General features: G+C 38.4%; 1 protein-coding gene across 6 annotated transcripts in view; it reads right to left on the bottom strand.

The window, feature by feature from the left end:
• Positions 1-17,820, bottom strand: part of LOC119742649 (serine/arginine repetitive matrix protein 2-like) — a 72,627-nt gene that overhangs the window by 13,507 nt on the left and 41,300 nt on the right. For 3 of the 6 annotated variants that reach the window (XM_038218788.1, XM_038218787.1, XM_038218792.1), the window contains 4 exons: positions 13,028-13,102; positions 10,046-10,075; positions 6,971-7,036; positions 619-645 (listed from right to left, as the gene is read on the bottom strand). In XM_038218788.1, the coding sequence (XP_038074716.1) occupies positions 619-645; positions 6,971-7,036; positions 10,046-10,075; positions 13,028-13,102 (198 nt within the window). The remainder of the gene's footprint in view (positions 1-618; positions 646-6,970; positions 7,037-10,045; positions 10,076-13,027; positions 13,103-17,820) is intronic. The other 3 variants (XM_038218789.1, XM_038218790.1, XM_038218791.1) reach the window with 3 other exon arrangements.

The raw sequence follows: 17,820 nt of genomic DNA, 5'->3' as shown, positions 1-17,820 counted from the left end.
TTGTAATCTTTGATATGTCTACTACACATACTTTAAAGAAATATTTTTTAAAAACGTGGAATAAAATTGTTTTTATGGAAAAACAATTGGCATCTTTCATTTTCATGAATACAAAACTCCAAACTTTATGGGCATTTTCTCAGTATTATACTATCTCGACATGTTGATAATTGTGAACTTTAAACAGCCGCAACTTGTCAACGGAATGTCCCGTTAAAGTGCAACCAACAGTATTGTATAAAGAATGTTATTCTTTTTCGTAACACCCACAAAAAGCTTAAATCGACCTCTGCCCAGTTCTGTCTCATTTTGCCAGAACGCCTCACAAACATCCAAGTTGGGGAGAAAAGGCAGTCTAAGTTGGGCAGGAAAGCGATCAAGGTAAACTTCACATTCACACCAATGCCAGTATTACATGTAAGTCAGGCAATCGGACAAGAGCACGAAAACAAAGTAACTGTGATTCACTGAATAAAATGTCTACTTGATTTTGTTTCCAACAACACTGCATGCACCAAAAACAAAATGTATAAATGCAAAGGGAAAATGACATCAACTGCTCAATACTAAGCACACACGTGATATACTCTGCTACATGTCTAGAGTTACTCTAAATACCTGTGTTTTTTACTCTTTTTTCCTGATCTGAAAGCAGCGTATTAATGTGACAGGGAAAAGACGGGAAAAGAAAACTTGTTAATAACCAGAGTTTGACGTTACAAATAACCCATAGATAACCAGAGCTCTGTTTAACATGAAGTTGGTTTAACAGCGTTTTTTTTAGCTTAACCTGGTTTAGCAAGGTGTGATTTTTAAACCAGTTTATAGTTAAACCGGTTTATAGCAGCATTTCAACCCAAGTGAAAGACAAGATGACAAGAGGGGTTAGGTGAAGGTTGAAAACACTTTTTTTTTTTAGTTGGGTGACAAAGTTAACAACACAAGCACCAATAAAAACCATGTAAGTGCAATGAGAAGGAACAAAAAGCACAGCAAGATTAAACATCCCTACTTTCTCATAAACACATTTATTAACCTACCACAATTTTTAGTATTCATTCCAACACCATTACATACATGTATCAAACCCTTTCAATGACATCATGGATTTACATATAAGTAACAAGGAAAAGGTTGTTTGCATAAACAAAATCGACTAATATGAAGAAATACAAAAAAAATACAGCACAAACAAATTAAAGATGAGCGAAAAGTTGAAGGTAGTAATGAGGGAAAGGTGCATACAAGAAATCTTGAAAAACAAACGTAACTTAACAGCACAGGCATGAGATGGTGCAACCAGTTGTCAATCCATGTACAAATGTTTCTGCCATTGTTTTCTTACAATGAAAGTCATCGTGGCTATTTTTCGCATGTTTAACAATCATTTCAATCATTTGGAAATAAAGGATATTTTTAAAGCTGAATTCATAACACTGACTGTAAGTTATAGCTTTTCAACTTGATTAATCTATTTTCTCCTTCATATTCAAGAAAATGTTAAACATGTGAGATCATACCGATTTTTTGTTTTTACGTGCAAAATGTACAGAGCCAAGGAAAATGACGGAAACATTAGGTACAGTACAATGATTGACCTGGCGCAACGTTCATCTGTACATGAGAAATGCAAGCAACAGACTCTCCAAAAAAAAAAAAAAATGGCAACAAAAAGGAAAATGGTGATGTTGGGGGGAAAAAAAGCACACCGTTAAAATTTGCTGAGTGCATTTGAAAAGGTTTATACAAGAAAAAAAATACAAAACAAGAAGATAGTGCAAGTGAGAAGTACAGTTAGTGTCTGTAGTTATTACCTTGGGCTTACAAGCCTGCGCGGGCTGTTTTTTAGTATGCTCCGGTATAGATGAGGAGAATAGAGCGACAAAATAACAAACATGCACACGTGATGAGGGTGGGTGATTTTTATTGTTGCTTTTTCGTGATTCAGGTTGTCAAAAAAATTACGAACCAAAAAACAAAAACAAAACCAGAGCTGAAGATGTTTGTGTCTTTGGTTCTATATGGAGAAGAAATGTGGTTCCAACCCCAAATTGCAAAGTGCTTGGAATTTTCGGACGGGACTAGAGTTACAAAGTTTGAAGTTTTTATTGCTTTGCAGTTAGAAATTAGACTTGTCGAAGACCTTCCATCAACACATTTCTACCGTGGACCTTTTTTTCTACTTGGCACCCCTGGACCTTGTTCTTTAATACATCATGTCGCTTTAACACTAAATAAGACAGCCAGAATAGGAATGCTTGCATCAGATTGTTACACATCTATACAATTTATTCACAAAATATATATTGATTACATAATCTTTACGTGACAAAGTTTAAAGGGACAGAACTTTTATTTTCATTTTTTTTTTTAACAGATCATCCCTGTGGCTTGAAATGTTACCCAACAGAATGAGGACTGCAACAGTAGGGAAGGTAGAAATCTTACAGTCTACAAATGCAACAGTCTTGCAAAGTTAACAATGTTGTAAAACAGGTACTGTTTTTCTTCAAGTAAGCTGAGCTATTCCGGGAGAGGACTTAAAGGGCCAGAAAGGTAAAGTGATTAGAATTTTTGCAAATATAAATTCCCTTGAAACTGGTTGAGGGCAAGTGAATTTGCTGAAAATTTTCAAGGTTTAAATTTGCTCTGAAGTGCGGAAATGACACCTACCGGTATATGTTTTGTGCATGTACATAGGTTAAACAGGAACAGATTCTTCATGTAACATGTCAAATTTCAAAACAAATTTTGAATATTAATTCCGTCCCTTTAAGCCCCCCCCCCCCCAACTTAACACCTGTTGTATCAACATGACCATGACAGGTCACCTATTAATAATTCTTCCTGCGAAAATCCTAAACTTTAGTTATCTCTGAATCCTGACTTGGCTGTAGCATAACTTTTTTCAAATAAAATTATCACTTTTTGGTTGAATCTTACTCAAACTTCCTCTGCGTTATCAAAAATAATTCACACTCGGTGATTTACATGTTTTCTGAGCACTTTTTCCTCCTATGTACTTCAATAAATCTTATTGTCCAGTATGTTTTGACAAGAATCAGAGAGAAACTTGGAATTTGTTCACTTTCTGGGAGAAGTTTGTCTCAACGTTCAACCCTTTTGATCAGATGATAGCTCAACATTTAAAACTGACAATTATAGAAGTGGTTCACAATTATATATTTGAAAAAAAAATTAATAATGCAGTGTTTGGCATATTTGGGAAATGACTGTTTCTTTAAGCCACTATTTAAAGGAAACAATGTCTTTGCTTGAACGTAAATATCGATAACTGAGTTTAGGTGAATGGTTTTCTAAAATTATATTAATAGTGGGTTTAGGCAAGTTAAATACCAGTACTAGCAAACCTTGCTTCACTAGTTCATAAATTAAATTGAAATTCAGTTCATTAATGCAGTGAGTGTATCAACAGCTGCTGCTTTCTACCAATCAGGCAGGCCCTGCCATCATGTTTGGACCAATGAGAGAACAGGACTGATTCATGAATATAAAAATCATGAATATTCATGAGTCTTCAGTGTTGAATAATACGATATTACAGGTTTTGTGATTTTTATTTTCTTTTACAAGTCATCTGGGATGGAAAGCACACTGCAAAAATTTAACAGGTCTGCATTAGAAGTTTTTTGTTCTCTTTTACAAAACAAAGTAAGGCAGAAATCTTTACCTTTCGTGTTCCACATATAAATGCCAAAGTTTATGGACTATGGGTTGCGTAAGTAAGCACAGGAATAAAAACAACGAAAAAAAGAAGACGAATTTGAGGGTTATTCCAGGCTGGTTATTGTATAACGTACAAAGTAACACACAGGTGAAGTGGTTAAAGTTTGCTGGTCAGAAAATGTATGCAAAGTGTATGCAAATGTGTATGCAAAGCAGCTAAGAAAAGACACGCCCCTTCAACACAATGTCAAACCCCGTCCCAAAACGTGTTTCGATTAAAGCTTCATGCGGTTTGAGAAACACAGTGTGAAGTAATGTGGTAACTGAAGTCAAATGATAAGAACATGCAAAACAGTGTGGCCAATCATGCAGTACATCTTTAAGAACCAGAACAAAAAGTGCAAATTTATACACAAAGGTTTCAACAAGCCAAACCTTCACAAACAGGAAAACAGATCAAAAGCTGTCAATTTCGTTAACTACTTTTTTTTTCTTTTTTTCATCAAACTTGTTAACTTTTTTTTCGCAACATGATCAATCAATTAATGCACACATAATATGACACCTGTCACCACTTTGGAAAATGTCAGTGCTACTTCTCAAAGGCTATTTACAGAAGCAAAAAGTGTGACATACATTTGGGAGTTTGGGCATTGAAGGTATGTACAAAATGAAAAAAGGAAGAAAAGAAAATATCAGTATGTGGTCTTTCTTTGAGATCGTACCAAGAGAAAAAAAACATGTACAATGTGAGTTTAATACACAAAGGTCAATATATAATACGGCTTTGTCAATTTACCAACTTCAAACATATTTCAAGCACATCAAATTACCTGTGTTCATTAAGACAACTGTATACGTAAACTACATGTGAACACTGTGCTATATGTACAATGTACGGGTACATATGTACCCAGTATGTGCATGTACACCTTTCTCACTCTACCTTTCTCACTTACCAACATTTACATGTAAACTAATTTTTTTCTTTAATCTTTCTAGTAACCCTAGTTTTTTTTTTTCTCCCCCCCCCATTCTTTGTACACATAGTACCATACTTCAACACATTCGAATATCGATGCCATGCACATGGCTAGTACATGTACGGTACATATGTACGTGTACATCTTTTCAAACCATGGATGAAAAATACCAGAGAACAAAATTGAACAGTATCGTCCACGATTCCCAGTACACGTCCGCGATTGGGGTCGTGTACAAAACCTACGGGAGTCTTCCTAAAATGTTAGAGTACAAACAAAAGAGGGACAACAGGATGTCCACGATCGACGGTGAACACACGTTTGCGTGTGTATAGACCACATTGTGTATAAACCATACGTGTACAGACCATAGAGCTTTGTACAATAGCTCGCACAAAGTTGTTCCATTGAAGGGGGCCTTGTTAGTGTACAGTGAACCAGTGATCACCTCTCCTGAATTCACCCACAGACGATTCTGGGGCAAACCCATGTGGCCCCCTTCAATGGAGAAACCATTGTGCATGCTATTGTACAAAGCAAAATGCCCCGTGGCGGATTGTCTGAACAATAGCTAGCCTGATGCTTTCGCCACTGAAAGGGGGTCTTCGTGATAGAATTGATGGCATGAATTGATTGGTCTATGCCTGCTGAACTCAATCCATTAAATGCTACTCTCTAGCAGAATCAAATGCTGGATTGAGCAAAGTTCGGCAGGCTGAGATTAAGGTTCAAATCGGATAAAACTGGGAGAGCTGTGAGAATGTGTGACGTTTTGGAAATTTGGAAACCAAAATGGCAAACTTGGAACAAGAAACTCTGGAGAGCCGGCCCTAAAGAGATGCTCCAACGAATGAGCTGCATGTACACGGTACATGTACTAAATCTGCACAGCATGAAGGTGCTACATGTACGTAACACACAACAAGAAACCCACGGAACTTCATAACATGAACGGTACACAAATACACAGCTTTGTTACACGATCATGAACTACAAAGCTGACATTTCATACATTCTATACAAGTGCACACATAACGGGTAACATCCAGACAAAGCAAAACCATTCCACTCTGAGTGCATTCTCGCTTAAATCCAGCCCAACACCCCCATCCCTCCAAAACAAGTTTTCATTCTGACTGAAAAGTCACAAAATAAAAGAGAATTCAAAATGGCACAGAACTTTCTGCAAAGTGTTTGGATTAGAAGTACACAAACAAGGAAAGTTACAAGTAAAAAGAAACTCAATGAAATCAGAGCCAGGGAAACATTACATGCAGTGATGAGTTCTTATAAATTACGCATTTTTACCTGCCCAAAAATGCCCTCCGGATACTGTTTGTATTTTTAATGGATGCTGCCGCATGTTCTTCTCGGCCATCTCACAATAGTGGACATTATGTTATTAAAATTGGGTCGGTGAAGGCAAAAGCCTGCTAACAAAATTTGGATGTAGAACATTTTCATTTCAAAAATGAAAGTAGCTTGGAATTACAGTTGGTGCTTAGTCAAAACAAACTCACTTTTTGTCGTTAAACATGGAAATATGACAGGGAACAAGTAAATGTACACACAGGGGCATAGGGATCAGTTATGTGGACAATGTGTGAGTGCAACATAAACGTGGAAAAAATGTTGTTGTAATTATGAATCATTTCAGCGGCTCTCTCAAGACCCAAGACAATAGTTAGAAGGGCATTCAGGTGGCACTTTGTCATACATGAAGGTCCTACAATTTCAATGGCAACTGATGATCACAAAAAATTGGGTTTTTTTAGTTTTAGTACTGAAGATTATAGTGCTTGAAATCATCAATTAAATAACCTACAAAATGTAAGTGGATGGCTTTATTTAGCACGTGGTATGCCTCTTGAAGGTGGCCAGTCTTTACTTATTTCTCTGGTCATTATTTAATTAATTAATAAAAGGACAGATATATGTTAATGAAAGAAGCAGATAATTGGATGCAATACTCATATTGTGAAACCAACCACAAAAACCACTGATTTTAACCAAATGTCAAACAACCGCGACAGGCATTCATTCCGTCCCTTTTTCAAAAATCCCCCTCACGACAGCAAAGGAAAAGAGACAGAATGGGGAACCCAAGAGATGAATATTTTAAAATACATGCAGCAAGCTTCACAACACAAACACAATTCACTTGATGACATTGTTAGTTCAACATCCAACTCACTGATATATACATAAATATACACTCCAATACTCTGCCACTGGATTTTGGCTAGGGGGTGGCACCCCCCTTGGCAGAAGTGATATACGATGAACTAAGATCAAATCACCTGTCTCTCTTTCTCTTGTGTGACTTCTTCTTCTTCTCCTTGCGCACGGGGGAGGTACTCTCGGATCTGTTACGGGAAAAGTGGCAAAATGTGAGCTGGCTGAAACAAAAAAATAACTGAAGTCCGCCAAAAACATCAACAAGTAAAACCTAGACTAACAAAATGGGCACATTCATAAAAGTTTCATTTTCAAATTACTGTAACATTCCCAAATGTGAATTTACCCCAAAAAAAAAAACAACAAAAAGAAACCACCAAAAAATTGAGATATTCTGAGTCCCGATACAGAATTTTATTCAGTGAAAGTAGATATGTTGACTTTCTCACACAACTCATTAGTTTGGGAAGGAATGAATTGCTGAACATTATCTGACATGTGCTGGTGTGACTAGCAACAAACACTGCCAATGATGTTTTTCGCAGAAGTGATGTACATGTACATGTATGCACTCAGTGAGTTTAAGTCCGTGCACCTGTCAGCTTTGCTACATGTTCAATCAATCATCACACCCGGACTCTAGTTTCTGTGATACTTAATCTATACCCAATATATTCTGCCTGTTCACTTTCATATTGTTTTCTAGACTGTTTGTTTTTCTGGGCTCTTTTGACCAGTGTTGTAGTTGAATCCATCACAAGTCCCGGCCTGCAACTCCCTGCAAGTCCAGCACAAGTCCTCCAGTCCCAAATCAACTCACAAGCTAAACAAATGAGCTTTGAAAAAAAGGCATTCCTTTGTTATTGTTCATCCACTGTTACTTGTGACTGGACTCGTGACTGGACTTGTGATTTACTTGTGGCTGGACTTGTGATGGACTCGGCTACAGCACTGCTTTAAACTGGCACAAAATGCAAGGAGATTGACTATAAGTTCCTGTCATTTGTCTCTCAATTCTTGGTTGTTATTTTTTTTCAAACTCCAAAACCTGTTTTACGCTGGAATGAGCATGCAATCAGAGCAAAACCAAAGGGAGATTTTTGGTTCTCATGTAATGATTTCTATTCCATTCAGGAAGGGAACAAACTTTTAGCTCATCCATTCCTAATGACATACAGGTATAAAAATTAAACTTGAAAAAAGAAACCCACAACTGCCGTAAGGGTTTAACCACGGAATATGGTTTAACTCAAGTTGCATGAGTCTCAGCATGAACAGTACCATAGATGGTACTAGAAGACCGCTCATGGCAGCTGTGTGTGCGAGGGAAAAACGTGCGTAAATTTTATTCCGAATGTGCGCAAACCCATAGCAGCAGTAGTGCATGCAAGATTCTGCCTATAACTCTTTTTTTTGGTCAATGTTGAGGGGGTGCTTGTGCATTACGGTCTATTGCCTCCATCATCAGATACAATGTAGGTACACACAACACAAGTTTTGGGGTACTCGGGTACAGGAGTTGAGGAGTATACTGTCAAAAAAATCATAACCATCGGGGAAACACTTTGAAAGTGACTAGTCTTTGCATCAGCCCTGCTTGGACCAGCTACATGTTCATGGACAAGCAGGATTTATTGTCCTGGCGCTGTACCAGTCAGCAGTGTGAAAAAATAATGTTATTCTGCGACACCCGAGCTCGACCTCCGAACCATTCTCTAATTAATTTGCTAGGGGGCCAATTTCCAGACACGGATCAAATTCAAGCACGACTCTAACAAATTGAAAAAAATGGGGAGTAATCTGTAATCCCTATAAAGGGGACCCAGGGCTAATTTTCTGAGCGCTGATTTTTATGTCTGATATCGCTACAGCTACTCTGTGTATGTAGATGTCACGCCCCAACTACACCTACGTCCCAACTATAGTTGGGACTACTAAAAAAACGAAACCGAGATATTATTGCTAATTGGAACAGAAGTAGGGCACATGTGAATCAAAGGGAGATATCCTCTGTTAGGGTTAAATCTCCTCTTTAAAATGACACCCTGGTCATGTCCTTACATTCACGGTTGACTGAGCAGTGACCAATTTTATGAAAGGGTCTATTTAGAGACTTGCGCCACTTTTCATGGTGAAATCTCTCTTTTTTTTCCCACCTGCCTTGATTGGCAACCATAGCCTTTCACTCTCTGACAATTGACACAACAAAACCACAATTGAAAAGTTGTGCATGTCTCTAAATAGACCCTTTCATAAAATTGGTCACTGCTCAGTCAACCGAGAATGTAATGACATGACCAGGGTGTCATTTTAAAGAGGAGATTCAACACTAACAGAAGATATCTCCCTTTGATTCACATGTGCCCTACATGTGTACTTCTGTTGCAATTAGCAATAATATCTCGGTTTCGTTTGTTTGTTTTTCCACCCTGTATAGTTGGGATGAGACTTCCTTAACTATAACTGGGATGGTCCCAACTATATTTGGGTCCATTGCTATAGTTGGGGTGTAGCATATGCAATGTACATGTATGATGTGTATATAACAAAACATGTTTGGTTCTCCTAAAAATGGTAAGGAGTGCATATTCTACAAACAAACAAATCTACATGTACGTATGTGTCAAACTCGTTGATATTTGGTAGTAAGTAGCAAACAAACCTTTTGCTTTATCTACACTGATGCAGAACATACAAGCTCTGTACATGTGCATGTACATGTATGTTCTGCAAAAGAAAAGCAGAATGTACATACTAAGGGCAAAGCAACTGGCTTCTGGGTACAAGACTTCAAGATGCACTGGCTTAGTTCCTTCTCTAGAGTGATTCCTTTTTTTATGTGATTTTCTTTTTACAATTTCATCATTAAAAATCCTGTTGGTTTCCTGAAACATTTTTTAATTTTCATTATTTAAATGCTCCAAAATACATTGCCTCCTTCTCAAGATTTTTCACAGGTGATATTTCAAAGTGACCTGTGGCACGTGAGGAAAACGATGGTACGATTCGGTTTAATGGAATGTTGACTTTTCATCTGTTACAAAACAGCCTGGGGTAGAAACTGACCTGATAAAAGCCCCCCTCATCCCCTGCGTGCAACCCAACTCCAAACCACACACAACAAACAACTTATATGCTTACTTAGATTTTTTTTTCGTTCATGAAATCGACATCTTGTTGACACAAGCATACATTACCTGTCAAATTCTCCGTTTTTCCTTTTTTTGCTGGCAAAGTGCAAAACAAGTAATAAACCAAGAGAAGTTAAGTAAAAACGGTACATAAGTTCGGCTCTGCTGAAGTTAAGAACAAATTAATAACAACAGGTGCAAAAAATAAACTATGAAATTGGAACAAGAACTGAAATTTCTTCGATGGCCGAATATTATTACATGTTTGGGCCAGTAAACAAAAACTGGGCCAAACATTAAATTTGACAAAGAAATTAGGTCTTCTCTTTAACTGAAAGAGCCATTATAGCTCATTAAGGGAATTACGTTGATCGAGGCAAATCTGCACTTATAAGACTTCTGTAATGAAGGGTAGAACATAGAACATCAAAACATGCCCTCCCCTCCCCAAAAAAGCTCCCAATTTCATGTCTCTGCTACTAGCTTCTGCTAATTATAGCAGAAAAGTCTGCACTTACAATTCATGTGTCACACAAATTAGCGCTGAATTTAAGCATGTGGCTTGTGTATGTCAGAGTTGTAGTCGAGTACTTTCCGAGTAGCAGCTTAGCTACCAGAGATTATGATGGTTTGGTGTAAAGCAGACACTGGACAGTAAATCCCCACCGAAATAAATGAAAGACTTTAGAAAATGAGAATCTTGTACGAACTAAGCTTTTAGGACAATAGTATTCGGAAAATACTCACCGAGTACTTCTGTCCCAAAAGGTTAATTAAATGTGGTTTTAGGTAAACAAAATCTCAAATAATTTTTTTCGCTAACACTGACTTCATTTTGCTGTCTACTGTCAATATTTCTCTCGCGTTATTCACAAGAAACAGCTCAATACTTGCTAATACACAAAGTACTTGGAAAGTACTCGGAAAGTACTCGACTACAACTCTCTGATGTACGTTAGGGTAATATAAATGCATGTCTCAAAACTTAGAAGTCAGTGATTACGGAATTTTTGTGCAAGCGATGTGAGCACACAAATAATGTTTATCACAACTAGCAGAGCCATGAAATTTGTGCACTGATCTTCTACACACGCAAGAAAATATCTTGGTCAAGGTCCAACTTCTGCACCCATGCTGCAACCGGGGGCAATCATACATTCTCTCACTCACTGGCAGCAGGCCGAAGAAAAGGGCACTTCCCTTTACCATACGACATGAAACAAAAAAATCAATTAAGTTTCTATCTTGATTTGATTGCTGGTAGCTTTAATGGCCAGTGCCCACTGCGGAGCAGAGGGACGGCCTTAATGACTAACGATCCTTGGCCTGTGATTGATTAACGAGCTGTACGTGATGATTAAGTGAATCTTAATGGGGGACCACACGGACGAAAATAGGGACTAGAGAAAGCAAAACAGATACTTCTCTCAAACGAGGAAAATATTTAAGCACTCTTGGACTTTGAGTTGTGCTTTACAATGCATACAGCTGCGTGCCTGGGTTTGCACAGCATTAAACAACATACAGGGTCTAATTAATCTTAAAATTGAACACAGGAATTAGAAACGGTTGATTATGTTAAAATGATTGAGTAGTGTGGGGTTTTTTTTGGGGGGGGGGGTGGTGTTTTTTTTGGGGGGGGGGGGCAATTTCAGCTTCAGATGTACATCTACTGTACCGTTTGGTGGGCATTTTTCATACAGGTTAAGAACAATTGGCATCTCCAAGACCAAGATATTTGTGATTTGTTTTCCTCCTTCAAACCTAGGGATAAAACTTTGCACCAAAACCTTGCAAAATCTTATTAGGCTCTCTGAATACACTAAGCAATGAGAAAACATGTTTCAAGGATTAAACAAGATGTTCGGAGTGATGCAAATGGGGATGGAATTTTTTTCCCCAGATGGATTATTAAGTTAGTTAATGGATGAAAATAAACTGAGCAGATGCAAGAAAAGACATTCACGACGTTGTTCGTCCTCGCATTAGGTTTTTCCACAGCTTGCAGGCTTTTAGGGCTGAACTTTTTTTTTTCAGTTGTGTTTATGGACCTTGGACTTAAAACTGTAGGAATCATTTTATCGTTATTCACTGCTATTTACTTGAAGACCTGAACACTAAAAGCATTAGCACTAAAATGGTGTCAATGTTGACTGCTCACTTAAGCGCGAGCACAAATTTCACACTATCAAATGAGCAAGCCAAGACTACCCAAAGCATAAACACAGCACATATTTCAAAACTTTCTTTCTCACACTACTGGCTCCTTGCCAAAACTTCTCACTAGTCTTGATTCGAGGCTCCAGTTTGATGCTGTGTCCGAATCACTTGGCTACGGCTGGAAAGAACACGCACACCTATGGAAACCACTGGCTAGCAGCTGCATCCTTTTCTCCATAGACTCGTGTGTTATTTCTGGTCGCAGCGAAGTGATTCGGACACGGACTGATGTTGTTGTTCAATTTGGTTTCTTGCACACTTACGGTATGGCTTCTGACTACTTGCGTCCCTCGAACAAAGACATTGACAGGGCTCAGTTGGTAGAGCACCGGAACGGCAATCCAGAGGTTCAGACCCCGCTCCGGTCAATTTTTTTTGTTCAACTTTTTAAATTATTATAATGCACCTAGTGAGTATCCCTTGGTGGTATATTTTTTAAAGTTTTGGATTTTGGCAGATTCAGGAAGCAGTTAACGAAAGCATTTCCTAAGAAACCTTCCTGAATCCATCAAAATCCTTAACTGTGCAAGAAACCAGTGAAACAGTCTTTTTAACAGCCAATCGGCATCAAGCCCCATGTAAAGTGGCTGGACTCCACTTTCCATACTTCCCACAAAATCCTTCATAACCTCCCGTTGGATTTTGAAAGATCAGGGAGGAGAAGGGTTTACACGTATGCAGGTTAATCATGGATTTAAGGTAATTTGACATTTAACATTTGAAACAATATTTTGTACATGTATCTGGTTTGAATCTTAAAAATGTCTGCATGTAAATCATTATTTAAAATGGTAATGTAAGTTAGATTTGCTCCCTCTGGAAACCTACCGGCTGCGATGGCGCCCAGATCGTTTCTTCTTGTGTTTGGTCGGGGGTGGCGACGTGCTTGGCTCACGCAAGATACTGTCAAAGTAAATGAGAGAAACAAAAATCTACAGGTGAAACCTTGTTCATCAAAACCGCCAACAAGCAAAACAGCAGTGGATTGACATGTACTGGTAAGTCAGAAAATAAAGAACACATACTTGTCTCAAGGAAACTCAAGGAAAAGTCACAAACGTAAGATGTCATACAATAAGTAACTCCCTAGCTAGTCAGGGAGTCAGTCAGTTAGCCAGTCAGTCTGTCACTGACTCCCCTTAATAATCAGAAAACTACAGGCAAGCCCTACAGGTCCAGCAAAAATTTGATGGAATTTCACATGTATTTCCATCAAAAAGTTTAAGTAAAATTGTTTCCTGATACTGGTAGCATCTTACTAAAATTTCACCCTAATGCCGATCAATACTTCTCACACAAGAAAATTTTAAGCAAAGCAACTTTAATGACTTGAACAATTCCAGCTGTGCTGCAACATTTGTCTTGATCCTAATGAATTCAATTCATTATTTCCATACACTTGATGCATGACCTAGGGTTTTTATACAATGTACAAGGCAAAAACAAATATACACATCGGAATTCATAAGAAATGCCTCTGGAAATGTGGTTTTTCTCCAGTGTTTAATAATTGCACTCAAGTCAATCTGTTTGGACAAGGCCAAACGCCTGCGAGCAAAAGCATTTTGGTGGGAAAAGTGACAAGTCTGAATTGGATTAATTCAATTTCGAGTCCCGGTTGCCAGGGCAACTAATAGGTTTGTTTCCAGAGCCCACAGCGCCTGTATGCTCAACTTTTTTTTTTATTTCAGAGACAGGATTGTTTTCTAACAGGGCTCGAGGAGAAAGTTTCTGATTGGAAATCTCTTAACAAAACAAGTACCTGAGAAAATTAGTCTAGGTTGCATGTAGTTTTTCTATTTGAACACTTTTCAAACAAACGCTTTCAGAAGTGTGCGGGTATTTGTAGATATGGACATGTATGTATACATACCGGTATATAAATGTGTGTACATGCACAACTCAAGTAAGTGATATCATAATGCTGTATCACATGCATATATTTCAAAACCCAGTGAATTCCATGCCAAAAGACAGAGAACCCCGTCCATTTGGGCAAAAAAAAATTCTCAGCCTTCCCAGATCCTTAAAGGGATATATGTATATCGGTACAACATTTACAACATTTGCTTTTGCTGTAATTTTTAGGAATGGATGGATATGGGGGTGAATATTCAACAGGAAATATTGTTAAAATGACTAGTTTAAAGTTAAATTGTGCTCATACAGGTAGATGCTGGGGGAAAACCATGACAAAAAAATGACCCTTGGAAGTTGTGGTTTTGGGGATTTAATGTACAGGTAAGGATTGAGGTATCGTAGACTACAATGTACTATGTATATGTATTCATTTACACATACGTCATGAACTGTGCACTGCAATATTCTTGATATATTCAGTTTTCGAAGTACCAACATAAAAGTACATGTATTGGCATACTTCATGTCATGTACATGTATGTAATCTGTCAACAGCATTCTTCATACTTAAGTACATGATCAAGTATGCATTGATATTAGGACGTTAGTCACGACTCACGATTTTTCCCCCCACAACGAAAATCGGAGAACACATAGTACAGACAAGAAAGCACCATGAACACTTTAGCAGTGTTGGAATGATCGAGCAGCTAATCTTCTCCGACCGAACCGGCTTTGATTCGTCCTGATTAAAAAAAAAGACGCCAAAGTTGAGCAGAGCGAGAAGCTAATACCTATCACAGCTGAGGGATTAGGGTTGGAGGTGGCAGGAAGCTTGTCAGCAGTGTGCTGTACGTGGGATGGCGTGCAGGAGGATAAATGATGACACTCATTGATCATCGGCCGAGGATAGCATTACTTATTTGCTTGAGCTTTTGTGTCATGCCCAAGCAGTTTGAATTAACAAGGGATCAACTACGTGTGTGTCAATGGTGTACAATGTACGGTACTTCTGGGCAGAAACCAATGTTTTCCCCTGTTTTTGACTTTTAAAGATTATTAAAACCGTTCTGTGCTCAGTGACAATCTGTAGAGTGTTACCCTACATGTCAAACACTATCAGGTGACAGATTTTACCAAATCTGCAAACTGCCGTCTTATTGGTACAATTGACCATTTTAAAATGGCTGCTACACAAGCTGTACCTGTATTAGTGGTCTTACTATCTGCCAAACCACTGAAATAGGCTCTGACAGTTCTACAGTTGAATCCATAGGGATTTATGACAGTTGGAGAGCAGCCTGTACAAAAACTGTCAAGAGTGGTGGGAGTTAGAGTTTTTGACAGTTTGTGATAGTTATACATGTAAGTTCAGAAGGGTTAAACAAGTAAATGCAGCTTTTTTCCAAGGGTCACAGCCTTGTGGCATTCTCTTCCCAAACAGTTCATACCGTACTTCTTGCGAATGCGAAGCGAATGTGATGTCACAAAACATTCCCTGCGAAATTTGCCAGGGTTGACATGTGCATTCAACTTTTGTGAATTTGCAGCAGGATACACATTTCCTGATACACAATTTGCATTCGCGTTCACTTTTGCACCGAGAATGAACCGGCCTTATTAACAGTGGCAGAGCTAGTACCAAACGCAACCCCGCTACCTATGCATCCTCCAAATCTTCTTTAAAAAATTGGGGGTACTTGGATCGTACGGGTAAAGAAAATCAGAAGCCAAGCACTTTATTTTTTTACTTTATAGACAAAAAAAGGCTCAGGTTACATGACCTGCATTTTATCTGAGAGAAATGCCACGCCTATACAATGATGAATATTTCAATTATGCCTTTGTCGTGGCAATCGGCTTTTGTCGGTCATGCTCCGTCGACTCCACAAATCAAGACTCGGGCGCACTGCCAATCGGAAGATACATTGTACATGTAGCATTAAAAAAAAAATCTTCCAGATTTTGGGAGGCTGTAAATTGCAGAAAACCTCCGTCCCCGAGGGATTCCTTGTTTAATCAAGTCAGTATCAATGCCCATCAAAGCTACAAGGACAAGAGGATTTATAATCACTGCTGTACACAAAGGTCCGTAATTAAGGCAACACCTCCGAGCTATGTTTCTTTTCCACTAAGGATGATTAAGGATTTAGTATGTTTGCCAGGCTTTCAAGGACGCTCGTTTGTCACCTCGCGTCAAATGGATGTTGACGCGGTTTTATTGCAAGCCATATTTATCATTAGACCTTCAAGCTTGCTTGGACCATGGAGCTTGGACGAGCTGTCAAAATGAATAAATCTACATGGAGATTAAGTCTTTTCTAAAAGCTCTCTCATTGAGATGGATAATTTTCTAAAGATGAAATTCATCCTTTCAATTTATGAATATTTTATCAAAAAACAGAGGATGCATTGTGGATAAAACTATATTAGAGTTTGTCTCCTTGGAGACAGTTTTTAATAGAATATGAAAAACACATACTCTTTTCTCAAACATAAAAAAAACTTTGTTGGCATTTTTAATTTCTTCACAGAAATTTGCTGAAATACTTTACCTAGACAATTTTCACAATGTACATGTACCTTCATACAAAGTTCAACAAAATGTCTCTTAACGCGTATTAAATGTAAAATGTGACAAATAATTTACATGTACAAAGTAATAAAAATATTAAACACAAAGTACATTGTCCACATTTATGTTTAGCATGGTCAAAGCAAGACAGTTGACAGATACACCAGACCGGTAAGTGCGTAGTCCTATTGGGACTGAAGATTGAAAATCACACTAGCCAAACAAGTTGGTCAGACTCCAGCTCTGTTATGACAGCCAAGTCAATGACTATATCGCTATCGTCAGTCAGTAACAGGCTCACTTGTCCAATTAGGTTTTGGCCTGGATGGCCCGAGGGGGCCTCAAACCACTTGTCTAAAGTTGTCTTCTTGCACACACACATGGGCCCTGCGTGCCTTGTGTGTTGTGACCGATAATCATCATGTTCATCAAGACTGTTGGTCACGGCGTTTTCAGAGGATTAACCGGCTGTCATGAAACTTGTTCAATTTGGCAAATGCGGGGGAGGGGGGTAGGGGCCAAAAGGCCAGAGGTTTATTGATTAAAATCCTCCGCAGTTGAAACCCCAAGTGTGTATCAATAATTTTTTTGAAGGCACGTTTGAATGGATGGAGTTGTATATTTGTTTCCATTGCCTTATTTTGTAACATACCAAGGGGGCAAAATTAGAACCGGACACCGGACCTTTTTGAAATGTTTCCAATATTTGTCGATGACAAAAACAGATGTGCTGAAATAAATATTACACTGAAAAACTTGTCCAATTTTAAAATGTGTGGTGAAGGTCATGCGCTCCTTTCCATCCACTTCTCAATCCTAATCCAACCTCACAATTTCGCACAAATTAACAATGAATACACTTCTAATACCTTACGTCCAGAGTCTATTAATCACTTTGTCAGCCTGAATGAAAACAATCAAGCTCTGTTGACCAGACGTCCACGACAGCATGGATTAGTTTGCAATTAACCGGCCAAATCGCGCAGTCAAGTGGCTGCAATAACGGCTCGTTAAGCGGCCCAAACGGAAGGGAAACGATAAATCAATTCCGTCAAGAGTGCGAGATCCAATAAAACGGAGGACACACTGCAACAGTTGTACAGTTTGCAATGGTAATGCTCAGTTATTGTATACATCTAGTTGCTAAAATGTTCATGTGCTCATCAATAGTGTACTGCCGAGTATG

Source organism: Patiria miniata, unplaced genomic scaffold (assembly GCF_015706575.1).
Source record: "Patiria miniata isolate m_02_andy unplaced genomic scaffold, ASM1570657v1 HiC_scaffold_6, whole genome shotgun sequence".
Taxonomy (NCBI): domain Eukaryota; kingdom Metazoa; phylum Echinodermata; class Asteroidea; order Valvatida; family Asterinidae; genus Patiria; species Patiria miniata.
This window is presented reverse-complemented; position numbering and strand designations above follow the sequence as displayed.